The sequence below is a fragment of the Pararge aegeria genome, chromosome 11, assembly GCF_905163445.1.
Source record: "Pararge aegeria chromosome 11, ilParAegt1.1, whole genome shotgun sequence".
Taxonomy (NCBI): Eukaryota; Metazoa; Arthropoda; class Insecta; order Lepidoptera; family Nymphalidae; genus Pararge; species Pararge aegeria.
This window is the reverse complement of record NC_053190.1, coordinates 8,817,410-8,836,907: the sequence shown is the minus strand read 5'-3', so window position 1 is coordinate 8,836,907 and position 19,498 is coordinate 8,817,410. Positions and strand designations below refer to the sequence as shown.

General features: G+C 35.6%; 1 protein-coding gene across 1 annotated transcript; it reads right to left on the bottom strand.

Annotated features, from left to right (window-relative positions):
• Nucleotides 1–11,827: 11,827 nt before the first annotated feature.
• On the bottom strand, nucleotides 11,828–18,078 carry LOC120627529. The gene is made up of 3 exons (XM_039895534.1): nucleotides 18,034–18,078; nucleotides 13,400–14,992; nucleotides 11,828–12,674 (listed from the first exon to the last, which is right to left on the bottom strand). Exons 2-3 carry the CDS (start codon nucleotides 14,917–14,919, stop codon nucleotides 11,828–11,830), a joined length of 2,367 nt encoding a protein of 788 aa, XP_039751468.1. The 5' UTR covers nucleotides 14,920–14,992; nucleotides 18,034–18,078.
• Between the last annotated feature and the right edge of the window lie 1,420 nt (nucleotides 18,079–19,498).

Sequence of the window (19,498 nt, the reverse complement as noted above, 5' to 3'; positions counted from 1 at the left end):
TGGTTATGTTGCAAAGTATATTTAACTCGTATTCTAACCGAATACTTAGTATACGTACGTACTAAGGAAGCCTTCAATTACAAATAATTTAGATTTACTTTAACTTGTTATAAGAAAATTTGCCGTTTTTTGACATCGTTTCTCCGAAAGTACCGTAGCCATTACGTTAGTTTTAACATTACAAATATGTGATCTAAATCGAAAATGTATTGAAATGTAGTGAAAGATAAAATAGGCTTAATTCGTCCTATGAGAGAGAAGCTGCCCCTACAGTAGGTAGTGTTCCAAAAGAATCGAGTATTTTGCTCTTATTTTAAGTCTCACGTTGTTTCTTGACGCCTGACGAAACGACAATAAAGCCCTCGAGCCTAGTTTTATTCAAGATGCTTGATTCTCTGAAATTGTGACCCTATTTATTTATAACACTATTTTATTTAATGGCTTACAATATTTGTCTAAATATTAAGACTACTTTAGCCTCTAAGCCTCTGTTGCTTTTTTGGCATACATTTAATTTCATCAATAATTTCACGATTAGAATTTCAATTTAATAACACATGCTTTATGTAAAATTAAAATTGTTAATGTAATAAATGTTATTAAAGTTAAATTTCATAAGCACGTAGTGATGGATACAATTTTTAGGTATTCCATCGATCTAATTTAAATTTACATAACATCGTTAATTACGTTTTGACGAATTTGACGGCCCATTGGCGCAGTTTGCAGCGACCCTGTTTTCTGAGTCAAAAGCAGTGGGTTCGATTCCCACGACTGAAAAATGTTTGTGTGATGAACATAATTGTTTTTCAGTGTCTGGGTGTTTATCTCTTATTATATTATAAGTATTTTATGTATATTATTCATAAAAATATTCATCAGTCATCGTAGTACCCATAACACAGGCTACGCTTACTTTGGGGCTAGATGGCGATGTTTGTATTGACGTATTATATATATTATTAATTTCAATAATAATAGTTAGCATAAAAACATAGGCAAATCTTAAAAGAAACCTAACATTTATGAATTAGCCCCAACTACAACTTTTGTTACAAGAAAAAACTTTCAAAGTAAGGAAAGATAAAGTCTAAAAAGGGGTTAGCAAGGTTTATATGGGACTGAAATTAATCAAAATTATGTTATTTCCTGTTGTTAAGATAATTCTCATAAGTGGTTATATAATAAAAATTTTGATTTGATGACTATTAAGCTTAATATAATATGTAATACAAGAAATTATTAAAGCTATATTTAACTTACCACAATTTTCAGGAAATTACACGGGGTTTTTTTAAAAGTAATAATTGATGGACCAAGTGGAAACCGTTGCCTTAAACAAAGCAAACCTTAGAAGTGTCTGAGGAGGACACGTCCTAAAAAGTACCCCCCTATGTCCATCAATATGAGGCGTAGGTGTATTTATAACTGTACGCCGGTTTAACCGGTAACCGGTTTACCGGTTAAAGTTATAATAACTGGCACAGGTTAAACCTAATTTTTTATAAAGTGATATAGATAATAAAGGTTTTTTGAACTTGACCTTAGTTAGTAAGCTTCATTGGGGTGCCCACATTAGCGGACAAACTAAATTTTTGAATTTTCGATACCTACCTTAAACAGAAATTTCACTTCAAAATCGATAGTCCATTATTTTGACTGAAAATGAACAAATATACAGGGTTCATACAACTTACAAGTGATCTGAGGAGCTATTAAATTAAATTCTTTCGTAACTGTAAGAATAAATAGGACGGCATTTATCGCAAAAACCGCATACGAGATTGTAGATATAGCAAATTGCGGACGAAGATAAAAAAAGGTCGGTCCGTCATTCCGCTAAATGAGTGCAGAGCCCTAGAACGATAGAGCTTGTGGTTGAGAGGATTAGAGACAGACAAATCGACAATGCAGACTTCTACTTATTGGAGCGGAGCGGATACATGAAGGAATAGACCAATTAGATTACCATAATGGAAATATATTATTAGGCTACTTATAAAATAGATACTTGGAAATAAAGTTAAGGGGTAGCAAGTATTATATTTATATCCTTTTGTTTTTCTTAATTGCATATAACATAATGATAATATCATGATGCATATGATGATTGCAAAATGTAACATATCCAGTTGCGTGCGGGCCAGTAATTTGTCGATATATGCCTTATATGCCAGAACGTATCAAGATACCGAAGTCTTGGAACAGTGTTGCCAGTGATGACTTTTAACTTCAAAACATTTTCTATTAGGTACTGTTCTGGTCAAGGGACTCGCGATGCGACCGGCAAAGCAACTAGTGAGAGAAACAAATATATGGAAAAATTTGCGCAACGCGGTATGTCCCGGTGACAGCACGTCACAGCTGTTTGTTATAAAAACTACGGGGATTCCGAATATTGTCTACGTATGTAAATAAAGAATTAACAGATCCGAGAAAGATCCAAAGCTAATAAGAAAGCTCTACGAGTTTCGAAGCTACAACTATGGTGTAAATGCTAATAATATAAAGGTTGACATGAGGACGATGATTATTTTTTTTATCTAATATAAATTATATAAAATTAATATTTGTATTGTTTCTCACCATTGTGGATAAAAATTTAAAAAAAAATGTGATTCATCTTCATCATCATAACATAACCTTCTCTCAAATTGGAGACTTGACTTAGAGCATACACCCACCACGCTGCTCTCGGGTAAATGTTATCACGTTACGAATATTTTGTTGCCATATATTCCATTTTAAAACATCAATAAATCGTTTAAGCCTTTTAATTAATCCGTAGTGCGAGTGCATAAAGGAGTGAGTTAAAACTGAAATTGAATGAATGGTCAATAACCAGTCGCTAGCGTAATAGACCGGATGTTTCGTTCACGTTTATTTTCGCGTAAATCACAAGCGACCACCGCAGTGACACATGCATTGATTGTATTGCAGATGGCCGTGTACTAGTATATGATCCATTTTGCGAAATGGTCACAGCGTGATTGTTATTTGGAGCAAAATAACTGAAACCGTGAACTCTAAACAAAATACGTAGGTAGTAGATATACAAGGGTTAAACAATGTTACTTCTGTAGCAAGGACTTAAAACAGTACAACAAGGACGCTGTGCGAATACGTTCCTGAAGCCAGTTCTTCATACAAAACAATTACCGACCCACCCCGCCATCACATGGGTGTGAATAAGATAAAAAAAGGGAAGTGACTACCATGTGATTCTTTTTTCCGGCGATTTGGTTGAAAAATATATTATTAAAAAAATATTATATTATTAAAATATATTAAATTTCATAAAAACATCACCAATCCGCACTGGGCCAGCGTGGTGGACTACGGCCTTAACCCTTTCATATTGTTTGAGGAGACACGTGCCTTATAGCCAGGTAATGGGGGATATAATGATAAAAGCTTATTTATTGGCTTATTGAATATATCTACTATCTTTAGAAAATAATCTGAATGAAATATAACTTGGAAACCCATTGAAAGTGGCTTTGTTTTATACTATGTAGAGAAGAGAGAACCAACTTTTAAATGTTTTTTATACAATTTTTAGTAAGTTGATATAATAATAAATAATTTTTAGTAATAATATTTCGTTGGAGCAACTAATAAACAATGTAGGTACTTTGATTTTACATAAATGTAACGCCACACACAGTTCTATAGCCAATTTGATCACGAGCTGTCTGGAACGCATTCAAGAACTAATTTTTCTACATCAAGTGTGTTTAGCTCCATCACTGTTAACAAAATATACACTTCTTCCTTTAGCTGCAGTAGCCATGGAAACGCAGATCCGACCGGCACTTCAATTATGTAATGCATTTGTAAAAAATATTGACATATTTATTTTTAATGATTGCGTTTTAATCTGTTCAGCTTAATCAAATGGTAAAAATAAGTACTTAGTTAACATTCACTGTAATTATGTTTATAAGATAATATCAGGCTTTATAAAATATTTTTTCATAAAAGTAATGTGTATAAAATAAATCCTCTATGTTCCATTATAAAAACTAGAAGCCGAAAGCTTAAAAAAACATTTTTTTTTTATCAAAATTTTTATTCAAGATAATTTCAAAACATTAAAGGGGTTAATTTTGTAGCGATTCAGAGGCGCATTTTATTAATATCGCTACTTTAGTCGCATTCGCAACGCGACGAAAGCGACAATAGCGATACAATCGCATAGCATCAAGTCAGCAACGATGCATACGCGCGAATAATATGATTTGGTGTTGCTGCTAACGCGTGCTGTTTCGCGTGACAGGGTGAAGGAAGAGAGGTACAGATGCTACATTGCGTATGTATAGTTGCTGTTTTGCATAAGTTTTAATACAAAACCGTTATTAGGGCAAAGCATCTTGACAGCATCGCGACAATGTCGAGGTATCTTTGCGATTTTGTTGCTACTGAATCGCTGTAAAAAGAAGCCGTACAGATATGGATTAACCTCACATTACAATTTAAATACAAGTCGAATAAGAAATTTTTCAAGGTCCTAATAATTAATTTTAACTTGTTTTAATAATTAAACGCAAAGGTTTGGTATACCTACTTTACAAACGAACGTAATTATAGCTTTTCTGCTCACATCTTGTTCCAAGATATACTTTACATGAAAATATTTCATAAAGGCTAAGTATAGCTGTCACAAAGTAAGTATACTTGTCTTATTGATGCCTCAGGTAAAGTAAAAGTTGGCTCAACAGAAGCGTTCCCCTGAATAACGAATCTGTTTCATTTGAATAAAAGCTCCAAGTGGAGGTCGTTATTTTCAATGAAATCTCTTGATTTTATTGCTTTCGAGTACAAAACACTAATTGGGTACGTTGAACGACGTTTTTAAATTAGAATTAACGTAATTAAATGTTCAATTTAATCGAAACAAATAATGTTCCGACTGCAAACCTAATTGTTTCTCGTGCTGAAACCCTTTAAATATAACATAGCTATAAACATAATATATTAAAATTACATCCATATATTTACGGGCTGTAGACTATTGTAAAGCAACGGGCAAAAAATTACCCCCGTAATTAGCGGGGTTTGCGAATCACGAGACTCTCGCTCGAACGATTCATTGTCAGTGGTCGTTCGTCAGGCGCAATCTTGAACGCCGATAAGGTGACGGTTGGACGCGGCAGCCTGACCGTGCATTAGGGGTAAAGTGTCAAAAGGTTTTATCTTCAATTAGGCCCATATATGGAACTTTTAATGCGTATTTGCTCAGTATTTCTGATGCGCTTGCGTAACATAAAAAATGTATACATGGTAGTGAGATGATGGCGATACCTATATTCGTGAACCTAAAACTACAGCTACCAGGGTTCCAAAAGCGCCCTGTTCTAAGAAAAAGCCCACAACAAACTTAGCTAGGTGTTCATGATTTGATTAATAATAAGTATCCTTCGTCAACTCAGACCTGGGAATTATGCACTGGTATACATGGAACCAATCAGATCGACCTGCCCATTTAACTTTTCTGGATTGTTGCTAACCTATATATTTTATTGAGAAGCTTCGTAACCTTATTATAAGTTACCGGGTGTAGTTATCACCAACACCTCGCAATAATGGAATAATTATTATGTACGAATGATTTATTCATCCAGAGGCTGCCGATGATTTTTTTTTTTATTTCTTTTTAATACAGAAATGTACCCTTATTATAAGATTTTAACGTTCTAATCGTAGTTCGGTTTGGACTATCGATACCTAATCTTTTATATTAAAATGGAATTGATGCCCCTTTTTTGAAACTGATATTCGTCTATATTGCTAAAGCGCTCTTGGCAGAATAAACAAAATTTGCCATTACAGAATTTGCGACTTTCGAACAAGTAACATTAAGTCCATTTTGCATTGTATGGTGGTTCGCTACCTACTCGAAAACGATATCAAACTTGCGAGCATACAAATCTCAACTAAGCGTAACATAAAGAAAGGTATGGATGGGCGATGGACCAGCTACTTCGGCCAACTGGTATCCTTAAGTCGAGCACCAACCGAGAGGACGGCTGCGGTGCTGCTAGCTTTACGCCGTCACCCAAGTTGTGGAGACGAAGCGGGCTACAGATAAAGATCGGTGGCCTATACCGTAAACTTGACATAAATTACAAAAAATAACATCATATAAATAAATAATAAATATACTACGACAATACACACATCGCCATCTAGCCCCACAGTAAGCGTAGCTTGTGTTATGGGTACTAAGATGACTGATGAATATTTTTTTATGAATAACATACATAAATACTTAGAATATACACATAAACACCCAGACACATTCATGCTCATCACACAGACATTTTCCAGTAGTGGGAATCGAACCCACGGCCTTGGGCTCAGAAAACAGGGTCGCTGCAAACTGCGCCAATCGCATATGATAAGTCAATATGATATGTCATATACCACATTGTTTATTTTAATAAACAATGTCAACAATGTCATTTATTTTAATAAACAATATTAAATGTGGTTAAAAATAATAATAAAATAATAAAAATTAATTATTTTGGACAAATGTTATTGTACCTTTGAAAACGAAAATATTGTACTGTAGTTATGTGTTTTAAAATTAGAACCAGACATCATCTTTGGTAACTTGAAGGAAAAGTTAACTAACCTTTGAAAGTTCGTCAACTCTTTAAATAACCTGAAATTAATGTTTTTTTATGCCTGGCGGTATGTTATTACGATTATTTTGAATATACGAAAAAACCTTACGATGGCGGATGATAAAAAAATCACGTTATATAGTTACCTACTTAAAAATTCTTTTTGAAGTTCTATGGAAGGCAGATATAAATTATTCGTAACCAAGCAACACTAATAATTCAAAAAACATTCACATTAAATTCAAACATACAAAAGCCATGTATGACTTCAAGCTTATGACAAGATTTATTCGACGTCAACGTTGTAAAACAAACTAACTGCTATGCGATCAACGTATATGAACTGCGACTTGTGATTCATACGAAAATAAACGAGGACCACGTCCGTCTGTTTCGTTTGCGAACAGTTATTACCTATTCGATAAAAATATGCTTGCTTGTTTCATTTCCAACTGGCGGTCTATCACCATCCGTATTACGAATAACGGGCATATTGTCAAAATGAAATATTAGTTTATAATCGTAGTATATTGCGATAGATATTTTTTCTAATTTTCGCACATTTAAACTATTCTTTTTCCAGGATTCAATCTATCTTTGTACTAAATCACGTTAAGATGGCTACATATACCCTTAATCGGTTTCTACGCGACATCATACCGGAAGGCTAAATTGCTTAGCGGCACGTCTTTATCGGTGGGATGGTAACTAGCTTCGGCCGAAGCCTCCCACCAGACCAGAGAAGATTCAGAAATAATAAATTTCCAAATCTCCCCTGCCGGTAATCGAACCCAGGACCTCCAACATAAAACCACAGAAAGACAAGTGTTGTTATGAATCCCGTATGTCTGTCTTTGGGATGCGATCTATATCTGTATAAAATTTCATGAAGATCGGTGCAGCGGTTGAGTTGAACATAGGTAACAAGGAAATAAACAAACAAAGAAACACTATCATATTTATAATATTACTGCGCTGCAAATTAGTCATTAAGTTGATTTGCTAAGACCGGAAGACATGAGCTATACCAATAATTATGAATTAGATATTTTTCCAGGACCAATAGTAGCCCATGTTACTCTCCGTCCTTTAAACTAACTCAACTTTTTTATCGGCTTCGTACGCTCAAGTTGCCTTTAAAAGATCACTTTTAGTGATTAGGCCGCCTTTGCACCCTAGCACTTAGTACTATTACTGTTTCTTATGTTTTTCCTATTGTGTTGTGTTTCAATAAAGTTTTTCTATTCTATAACTCTACAAAAATCGAGTCGATAAGTTGCTTTGATAGTGTGAAGTAAGAAGAAGAAGGATTAATGCACAAACAAACAAACCCACTTTTGCATTTATAACTTTGCTAGCTGTTGCCCGCGTACGTCGTCAATATTTATTACCTTTTTTCACAAATCCTGAGGGAACCTTTTGTTTTCCTTTCAACTACTCCCTAACTCTAACTCTGCACCAAAAATTAAGTCGATTGTTTACTTAGTTTTGGAGTGAAGGATTTACCATCTAAGAAACAAACACACTTTCGCATTTTTAATATTAAAATATAGTACACAGTATGGATAGTATGGATTTGCAGCTTTGATTACCTACATACATACTTCTAAGAAATGAGTGGTTATATTATGAAGCGTTGTATCCGGAGACTCTTCGTGCTGAAGTGCTATTCGATCCAGATGGCTTCTAAAAGTTAATGTCAAGGCCGGTTTTTATATTTAATTTTGTTCATGAAATAATATTTTTTTCGACACTATGTAGATTGTAAGAAGATTCATGTCCGAACATAATATTTTTGTAGCGTTTATGTAATCCTTTTTGTTATTAATAGGCTTTTTCTTTAAAGCTTATTTTTCCTTCCCAAAGATATATTTCAGTAGTTTACCAATATATAATTATTATATGCAGAGGGTGACAATCTGCACTACAATTTTTATTTGTATATTAAAAACATATGTCGTTCTGTCACTTTTGTGATGTTTTTTTCAGAACATTATAAAATCAATTTTTAATTTCAATTAATACTGTGATTTCTTTGTGTAGAAGAACTAAATGTCAAATATTGGACAGTAGTAGGCGTTACTTTGCGGAATTCCATGATATATAATGAAAATTAAGCTTAATTCGCTAAACTCCGAACAAAAAACTAAAAGTCCAAATTAAATTGCTTATTTAGCATATCTTCTTAGTAAAAGCAAGAGGTATTTTTTTCTGGATAAAAAGTGTCTCATTTGCTTATCAATTGTTATTATCAATCTCTATTTCTAATTTCAGTTGAATTGGTTCAGTAGTTTTTGTGTGAAAGAGTAACAAACATGCATCCATCGATATAAACCTTTGCATTAATAATATTATTAGTAGGATGTCAACTAGTGACGTTACTACAACAAGAATATTATTAGAAGTCTACAGTAGACTATAACATTTAAGGAATTACAATGTTCTGGTCTAGAGAAACTTGTGTAAATCAATACAAAAAACAAAGGATGCGATCTATGGGCATCTAGACAAAAATATTGAAACAGTAACATCGCTTTTATTCGCTTTGTTTGGACACTTTTGGATACTGGCGTTTTTAATTACAATTTATACCTATAAAACAGAAGAAGCAGTCAAACTTATTTTTAAGTATACTCGTAACTTCTGCTGCTGTTGTTGTTTAACTTAATCGAATACCAAATAAGCCGACGTGTAAAATCGCTTCATAACGACTTCGTGTCTGTCATTTTGAACTATCCCTACTTAAAAAAAAGAACAAACAAGGAAAACTGGATATATATATATAATAAAAATAGGACGTAAAGTAGTCCTTTCTGTACTCAGGTAAAAAAAATTACAAAAATGCATCGCATATATCGAGTAAACTTACAGAAAAGAAACGGATACGATGCGACGCCAACATCGTGCAGACAACGAATTTGAAATTTATCGCCACAATAAAAGTATCGCTTTTATTGTCATGAACACAATTCGTGTGGACAGCTGTAATTGCCAATTCTCTCTTTGTCTACCGAAATTCCAATTTAATCCTATGTTCTAAAACTATAATATCTGCTAATTGAGTTTGAATTGTATTTTGTGGCATTCGTTTTTCAAATAATATTCAAACTTATAATCCAATTAAACAATTGTTGCTTATCCACTTTCTCTCGTTATAGATTTTATAGATCACTCAATTCATATGCAAAAAAGTTGAAGAAAATTCAAAGCAGAAGACCTAGTATAATAATAACCTACAGATAATAATATCCACTTTCTCTTGTTATAGATTTTATAAATCACTCAATTCATTTGCAAAAAAGTTGAAGAAAATTCAAAGCAGAAGACCTAGTATAATAATAACCTACAGATAATACATCAGAGTACGCTGCTAAGATTATATCCTTATTTAGTGGCCTAGTAGTTAGAACTTTGGCCTCACTTTCGGGGAGCCGGAGTCCGACCGCGACTTACACCTCTAACCTTTTGGAGCTATGTGCGTTTTTAATTTACAATATTAAACTATCACTTACTCTACCGGTGAAGGAACACGTCGCGAGGAAACCTGCAAGTCTGGGTGGTTACCATCAAAGGCGTGTGAATTCCACTAATCCGCAATTGGCCAGCGTGGTAGACTACGGCCTAGAGCCTTCTCATTCCCTTGAACTTTTTCTAAATAATTTGGTACTTATTTTAAACTGACTTCCAAAAGTTAGGGGTTATAAATTCGATTTGTAAGTACATCATTTCATTAAAAACCTTCTTTATTTATACCTAATAGACTGCGCATGCAAATCGCATCTGTATCCTGGTTACAGTTCGGTGACCTATTTGGGGAAACCGAGGGTTTTGTCTGTGCAATTATGGACGAAGTCATCAAGACGAGAAACTACCGGAAACACATTATGAAAGATGGCACTCTAGGCATATGTCTAGCGTGTCATCGTCCTGGGGAGTCCCTCAGGCATATAGTTTCCGGGTGTTCTCATCTTGCTAATGGCGAATACTTGCACAGACATAATCAAGTAGCCAGGATAGTTCATCAACAACTTGCTCTTCGGTTTGGCCTTATCGATTTTGAGATGCCTTACTATAGGTACGACCCAGCGTCAGTTCTTGAAAATAGCAGTGCATTGCTCTACTGGGATCGAACGATTATCACTGACACGTATATTACAGCTAATAGACCTGATATAGTGCTAGTCGATCGATCAGTGCGCCGTGCAATAATTGTTGACATAACTATTCCACATGACGATAATCTGGTGAAAGCTGAAAAGGAAAAAGTATCTAAATACTTGGACCTTGCTCACGAGATTACCGCCATGTGGAATGTTGAGTCGACCGTTGTTGTTCCGATAGTCGTTTCAGTCAATGGTCTTCTCGCGAAAAGCTTCGACCAACATCTCAAGAAGCTTTCGCTTGGTTGTTGGATCAAGGGTCGGATACAGAAGGCAGTAGTCCTTGAAACGGCGCGTATTGTGAGGAGGTTTCTCACTCTGGAGCCCTGACCACCGGTTGCTTGGGCATTCAAAAACCCCGCAAGCGGAGGGTGGAAGTTTTTTTTTTATAAATTTTTAATAGTGTTTTTTAATTTATTCTTAAGCATTGTTAATAATTTAAAAAAAAAAAAAGAAAAATAATAAATGATAGAAATTACCTGCAGTAACTGAATAAAGATAAAAAAACTCTGTATATGTATAATCTATGTATAAACATGCCATATTAATTTTGTGAATTTTTGATGTGTGAAAGTGGTGTGGCTTATTTGCGGCAGCAGCGTCTTGATCGAATACGCTGGTAACTAGATGGGTTTGCGACTTTGCTGATTTGCAATTGGCCTTACGATTTTGCTGAAAGCTTTCCTGATGAGCTGTCAGATGACTCGCTTAACTTACTTGTAACATATTATCATTCATTTTATACCTTGGTGTGCTAACACTATGCCATCCTTTTATGGATCAATAGTTATTAGGCGTTACCTTAGTTATTTGGGCAGCGAAGTCTTTCAAAGCTGCATATTCTTTTTTGAAAAAGGCCTGTCTCCAGATGTGGGTATTGATTCTGACGATGAACAAAAATAAGATAACCTGTAAATTTTGACTCAAAATTTATTTCAACTTGAAAAGAATGACACTATATTATCACTTTTCTTACAAACAATTTAATTGCTTATCATTAACATCAGTTCGAATATAAATATTTACAATGGAATTTTAGTTACGGTAAAGTAGTGTGGTTAGCCATTCAGGCCTTTGCTGTTGCGGTTTATATTCCGGTGGACTTAGAGCTAAAGGAGAAGCTGCATCAGCTAATGCTACAGAAGATGAAGTCTCTGTAACAGCTATACTAGGTTTACCTTTAAGTATAGCTCTTAGCTCTTCATTTTCCACAGCCCTTGTTCTTTGGAGATTTTCTCGAGTCTCTTTCATTCTTGAAAGTTGCTCCCTTAATGTTCTATACTCTTCTAAAAACTTTTCTAGCTGTGAAGCCCTAAAGTCGAAATCCTCAAAAGGCTGACCCGTACGTGAATAATCTCTTAGACCTGATAAATCCAAAAGTGGGGTAGCGGACGGAACTGTTGTTTGTTCTCTTGAGGGGGAAGCCGGCAGGCTAGGATTTCGACGTATTCGATTACCACCAACAGAGAGATCCAAAAAGCTATTTGATCGACGTCCACTTGACCTTTGTCGATTTTTCTCGTAATTTCGATCAATAAAATTAATGGAATCACCACCAGAACTATTCCTACGACTACTTAAAAGAGGACTACGGCTGTCACCATCTTTTCTCCGAGGAATTGTATAAAAATAATAAGGATCGTGTTTTATATCACTCCGAAAATAAGATGTTGTGCCTAAGGCACTCATTTCTATTAGATCAGGATAATTCTTTTCACTGTCGCTACCAGATAGATCGTTATCGAGACGATCCCGTGTTCGAGGTCGCGGACATGATCGGGCATTATTATTAAATCGATTATTTTCAGATAAAATCTCAACGTGACCGCTTAAAAGTCCTGCTGATTTAGAACTTTGTATTGATTCAGGCGTAGCATCAGATCTGGAACAAATGATAATTAATATTGGATATGTATACTTATCAGGTCTTGGTTTAAAAAAAAAGCGAAAATAATTACTTCAAATTGAGCAACTAGTAATTTAAATGGTTCTGATCTTTTCAGTTGTTTTTTGGGTGTGTCTTTACTTACATATCATTGTTGATTTTACGTAGACTATACGTCGAATACTTATTTTTTAAACAAAATATGAGGTAATATAACATGAGCATCATCAAAATATGAGTTCAAATTCCTAAAATTTGTATGGATATTAATATTTATTAATATTTATAACCGAGTAAGGAATACGGTATAGGAGAGGTCATCAATTCGGTTTTTTTTATGTTTATTATCTCAGAATTCTGACATATTTCATAAAACGATTTAAAAAATATTTTTGTTTGAAACGCAAGATATAAATATTTACTACAAAATTTTTAAGTCGGTGCTAAGTATAATCTAGAAAATTACTGAAATTTCCTTGCTACGATAATAAAGCGAAGTCTATACCTAGATTTTTTTCTACATTTTACTTGGTATTGAGTAAAAATGTTGTAGAAAATATTAATTTTTATTTAATAAGAAATTAATATTTTCTACAACATTTTCAGTCTGTTTTTTTTTCATCTTCGTACTAGTGATCTCAATAGTTCAAAGATTCATGATATTGGTATTTCCTAGATAAAAACAAAAGATAAAATAACAAACTAGATACTAATTTCTGTACCTAATATTATATTCGCTCAGCCTTGGGATATGCAAATCTTGAATTAGATCCCCTGATCTTGCAGATGAAGGTTCAGATCGCCTCCACCTTGCCTCGTGCGGTGGCGTAGTTGATTCCCTGCGATCCCTGAGTTCTTCACGGCTATAACCTTCGAAGTCTTCTTCGGGATCATGTGAAGGAACATTTCGGTAGTCCCCACGCTTACGGCTATTGTCTGAGGTAATAACTCGGGGCACCTCCGCGTTTGGTTTTAAATTAGCTTCAATTTTTTCATAATTATTTTCATTATGATTTGTCGTAACTATTTGTTCATTCCACCTATCTAGCTGTCTTTTTTTACGAGTTTCATACGCACATAGTCCTATTAAACACGAACTTAACACTATCACTGCAGAGACGGCCATACCGGCCATAAGCGCTCTGCCGCCAAAACCTTTACTTTGTGGTTTCTTTTCAATAGTCAAACTTAAAATAACTTCCGCTTTACCAGCCCTATTTTCAGCATTGCACGTATATAGTCCAGAATCCTGTATATCTGCTGATTTGATTGTTAAATTACTTGTTTGTCCTTCACTGCGTAACATAAACGTCCTTCCTGAATTAAAATTAGCTGATGTTATAGTTGTATTAGCCAAGAGTCGTCCAGCTCGAACCCATCGCACTCTGGGTGCCGGAACACCAATAACTTTGCAAACAAGTGTAACCTCATCTCCTTCTAAACCTTTGAAGTTATTCGACATTCCTGTTACTTCAGGGAGACATGCAAAATCTTCTAAGTCCAATCGATCCCAAGACTGAGTCATTAAACGTGTAGGCAAAGCGCAATCGGGCACAACCGTTGCTGGAACATTTTTTTTAATCATCCAATCTCGCATCGGTCGGAGGTTACAATTACAATTCCACGGATTATTGGCCAATTCTAATCCCTTTAATGATCTTAACGGCGCCAAAACTGCAACATGAAGAACCTGCAGTTTATTTTTACTGAGATCCAAATACTCCAGCGAACCTTCCAAACCGTTGAACCCTCTCGGCTCTATTTCCGATATTTTACAAGTACTCAGAGTTAATCTCACCAAATGTGGTAAAGCTGAGAATGAGTCATCTTTTATTTTTGTAATAGAGTTACTACCGAGACGAAGTTCCCGGAGCTCAGGTATTGAATCAAAAGCTTGAGATGGCACTGACTCCAGTCTATTTCTAGAAAGATCGAGTTCAACCAGATTCACTAGAGCGCGGAAGGCGTACTGGCGAATTATTTTTAAACTGCAGGCTGGAAGGTACAAACGTTGGAGATTAAGAAGGCCCGCTGCTGCAAAAGCATCGTCCCGAAGTGTAACTATACGGTTTTCCGCCAGGTCTAGTAGTTGAGTGGTAGGGTCGAGTCTCGGTGGGACAGCGTTTAGACCAGCGCGAGCACACAGGGCGGACTCTTTGCCACTTCGCCATTTGCACTCACAATGGCGAGGGCATTCGGCGGAGACGGCCACCGCCAACGCAAGCATTAGCAGCACCCACATGCCACGCGCTAATCAGCCTGCGCCGCATCTATCGTCTTTACCGCCGAGCGTCATTCCCTTTGCGGTCACGTCCCTAGAAAAAAATATCACACATTATTTTTTTGCGTCTAAATAAGTAGCAGAAATTGTAATCAGTTTTTAATCGAGAGATTCGGGCCCAGTGAGAAATTGAGAACGTTTATGCTGAGGCATACTAATTTTCCCCCATTTTGTACACAAAAGGTGCGGAGTACCTTCATTTATAGGGTGAACTTCCCTTTGTTATCTCGAGGTAATATCTCAACTATTCACGACTACTACATGGCCATTATTTACCTATATAATGTTAGAATTGTGCTGTTACTAGCTACAAATAATTATTATTGGTACCTTCAATGAATATCATGACCTACATTTCTCTGCGCTGTGCTATTATTTACCACTAGAAACAAAAAGCTCATCTAAAAAACTTTGATGATTTACATAACCCTCTATATTATAGGCTAGCTTTAAAGTAATAAATTTTTACTTCTGAAAATATTTATTACACTAACTTTTCGCTATTGTTGCTGTAGATGTATGAAAAGAACCAACGTTGTAGGTCCTTAAAGTACTAGACATACCTACCTTCTAGTACTTAAAGGACCTAGTTGAGTAATGACACGGAGCTTCTCTCTTATAGAAGAGGGAGTTTAAGAGCATAGACCCACCAAACTGCTCCAATGTGGGTTGGTGGGCTTAAGCGATTATTATCATATTATTATGTTAGTAAAAAGTTAACTCTGTCCTGCAAATGAAAATTTTATTTCTTTATAATTTTCGCCCTGATCCGGGACTTGCACCCAGGTTCTCACGATCCGTAGTCAATAATCTATATACTGGGATAATTTATTTTAATTTATATAGATTCGCAATTATTATTAATTAATATAAAAACAATTTGAGCGTCTGTCCGTCTGCTTTTTCGTCGTGGGTAATTTTTAAAAAAACTACACCTATACTATCAGACTTTTAATTCGTGGGCATCTCTACCTGCCGGTAAAATTAAGCAAATATAAGAAATGTTAATAGGCTCCTTACGCAGAGCAAACAAATTACCGTGTTTTTTTCAGTATGATAGGTAAATGCGTTTTGCTAACCGCTAGTAGTTAATATACTTGTATTACAAACTGTACTGGAATATATTTTTATAATAATACATTTGAATTAAGTAAACGCTAATTACAAAGGGATGGTGTGATACCTCAAAAGCGGTCAGGCTTCCCTGCATTCTTGAGGTATGTGGCTAACCAAAACCGCCTAAGCCCGCAGCCTGTTCATTAACTATAAGCCTTTATTACATTTCCAACTTTAAACTAGTGTAATTTAACTAGTTGTGATAGCCCAGTGGTTAGGGCATCGGCTTCATATTCGGAGGGCCGAGTTCAAATCCCAGCACGCACTAACTTTTTTTAGTTACGTGCGTTTTAAGTAATTAAAATATCACTTGCTTCAACGGTGAAAGAAAACATCGTAAGGAAACCTGCATGCCTGATATTTCTCCATAATGATTTCAAAGGCATGTGAAGTCCGCCAATCCGCATTCGCCAGTGCTGTGGACTCGTGAAGGGAGGAGACCCGAGCCCTGTATTGGCCAGTAATGGGTTGATGTTGATAATGATGATGACGATGATGATTTATTACACTTAGCCACTTTTTACCCTACAGGTGAATATTAGCCAGTATACCATAAATCCATACATAAAATGTCGAGTAGGTAATCTTTAAACATCAACAATATCACCCGTGCAACTTCGTTGCACCAAATCGGTTATTACAGGAAAACATGAATAAAATGCCATTTTCTAAAAATGAATCCTAGCTAGATCGATTTATCGCCCCCTAAACCCCCTGTATACTAAAGTTAATGAAAATCGTTGGAGCCGATTCCGAGGTTCCAATTATATATATACAAGAATTGCTCGTTTAAATATATAAGATTTCTAAAAATGAATCCTTGCTAGATCGATTTATCGCCCCCGAAACCCCTGTATACTAAATTTCATGAAAATCGTTGGAGCCGATTCCGAGATTTCAATTATATATATACAAGAATTGCTCGTTTAAATATTAAAGATATGATTGTAGAGAATTATTTTAATACTTTTAGTTTAAAAATTAAAAATTCTTTCTTCTGGGACAATCGGATTAAACAACTGTACATTTATTTTTTACCTGTTTGTTTAATAATAATAATAATAAATAAAATGTGTAAAGTGAATTTCCCACAGATTTCAGGGCCCATAATATTGACTTACCATAATATTGAACAACAAAAAATCAACTACTACTACAACTCATTATTCTAAATAACCTTTATTTTTTGTTTTAAAGAAGGGTTTGTCATGAGATATTTGTGTATCAAATGTTAATATAGCAGTCTTTTGTAACATAAACCGGAGGTCAACAAAATAAATATTAAAAATTATATTTTATAAAAACGGAGTTCGCAAGCTAATTGAACTGAGATGCCGAGTCACCTTTTAACCGTCGAGCGTAAGTATGCCGTGCGTGTGAGGCATCGAATGGGTCTACTCTCATACTCGTACATTATTGAAACCCCATAGGCAACTAAGATAAAGAGGAACCTAGTCGCGTCGGTCTCCATTACGGGGGACACAGTTCGATCTCCCGCACGCACCTCTGACTTTTTAAATATATGTCCGTTCTTAGTTCATGCAATGAGATATCACTAGCTTTAACGGTGAAGGAAAACATCGTTTTGAAACCAGCCTACCTAACCAGCCTAGAGTTCTGCATAATGTTCTCAAAGGCGTGAAAGGTCTGTTAATCCGTGTTTGACCACCTTGGTTGATTTGGCCAAATCCCTTCTCATTGAGACCTGTGCCATTTAGTTGGCAGGTTGGAAAATGATGATCATAGATTATACAATGGCTTTCCTCGTCGCGTTTAATAAGAACCGAAAAGTCTTGGAATGCCGTTCTGGCTTCCATTTTCCCCGCCACCTTTAATATTATTAGGTTTAAAAAATCATGAGTGAATAAGCATCTAATAGGTAAGCGCGCTTCACCTTAGGCAGCAACCAAATGCCAGTCTATATATTTAAAAAACAGACGAGCTGAAGTGCGTACTGACCTCAAATTTTCATTGTTGTCGTTTCGTCTAAACTCGTCTCAATCTGTAACCAAAATAGATTTCATATAACATCTATAACAACAATATTACACTGAGAAGGAATATATTAAAAAATTTCGGCAAATAGTTTTCCCCTGATCGTTTGTGGCCACTGTGGTCAACCTCCAAAGAGATTTTTCAACTAAACAGGAGATGTTATAGTACACAAGTATATGGGCAATTGTCATAGTCCGATAGGAAGGCAGCTCAGACATGATCAGAAAGAGATCAGACACAGGGCTGACTACTTAACGTACTTTTCAAGTTACGGGGTCGAATCACCGGTAAATTACGAACTCCGAGTTGATACTAAGAATTTGTTGATAAAACCTGCCGGCAAGGTGGACTACGCCCCAATTATTGTGGGTGGAGAACTGTGTCTTGTAGTAGACCAGTAATGGGTTGTTTTTTTTTAATTTAATTTATTATTTACATTGAGAGTATTTATACATTTACCTCAAACTGAGTATTAAATTAATGTTATCCTCATCATTCTCAGACCATTAGCATCGAAGTACTGGGGACAAGCCTCCTCTCTCATAGGACAGGAGGGGTTTAAGAGCTTAGACCCTCCACGCTTCTCTTATACGCGTTGGCGAGTTGTTATCTTTCTAACAAATTATGTTCAGACTAAAGAGATTATATTATACGAGTGGGTAGATTAGAATTTCCCGTGAGATGTGTTTTTTCGCCTAGCAACCTGCTATCAAGGAATCGTGAGATCCGTAGAAGAACAAGAGTTACAGACACAGCTCAACGAGTCGCGAAGCTTAAGTAGCATAGGATGGAACGCATAGCTCGGAGAACCGATGGACGTTACGGTCCCAAGGTGCTAGAATGGCCACAAACCGGTAAACACAGCGTTGGTAGACCCCGGACGCAGTGGAGAAATCACATCAAACGGGTCGCCGGGAGCCGCTGGACCCACTCAGGCGGCACGAGACCAAGGTATTTAGATCTCCCTGTCACCCTCATACGCAATGCTAGGGGCACGTTTTTGCTGAAGAAGATAGATAGTCGTAAGCTTTAAAACTATTTGTTTTTATTTCTAACTGTTAAGGACAAAGTTTATTTCCTTTAAAACCAGAAGTGAAAATGTAGACGTACTCATAGCTCTCTTTTTTTTCCAATTTGCACAATTTATTAAATAATTATAGCCTATTTCATTCTCATGTAGGTATATACTATGCAACTGTAAAGTTGTATTAAAATACGTTCTGTCGTTTCTGTGTGAAAGAGTAGCAAACATTCAGAAATCCCTTCATAGAAGCTTCGCATTTATAGTAGTAGAAGGATATATCCTTCTACTACGAATATATATACCTATATATGTATAAATGCGAAGTAACAACACATTTCTTTATTGTATTTTTGGCAATCTTATTAGTGTTATGGTTATGGTAACACTTTTCAAATAAGTAAGATT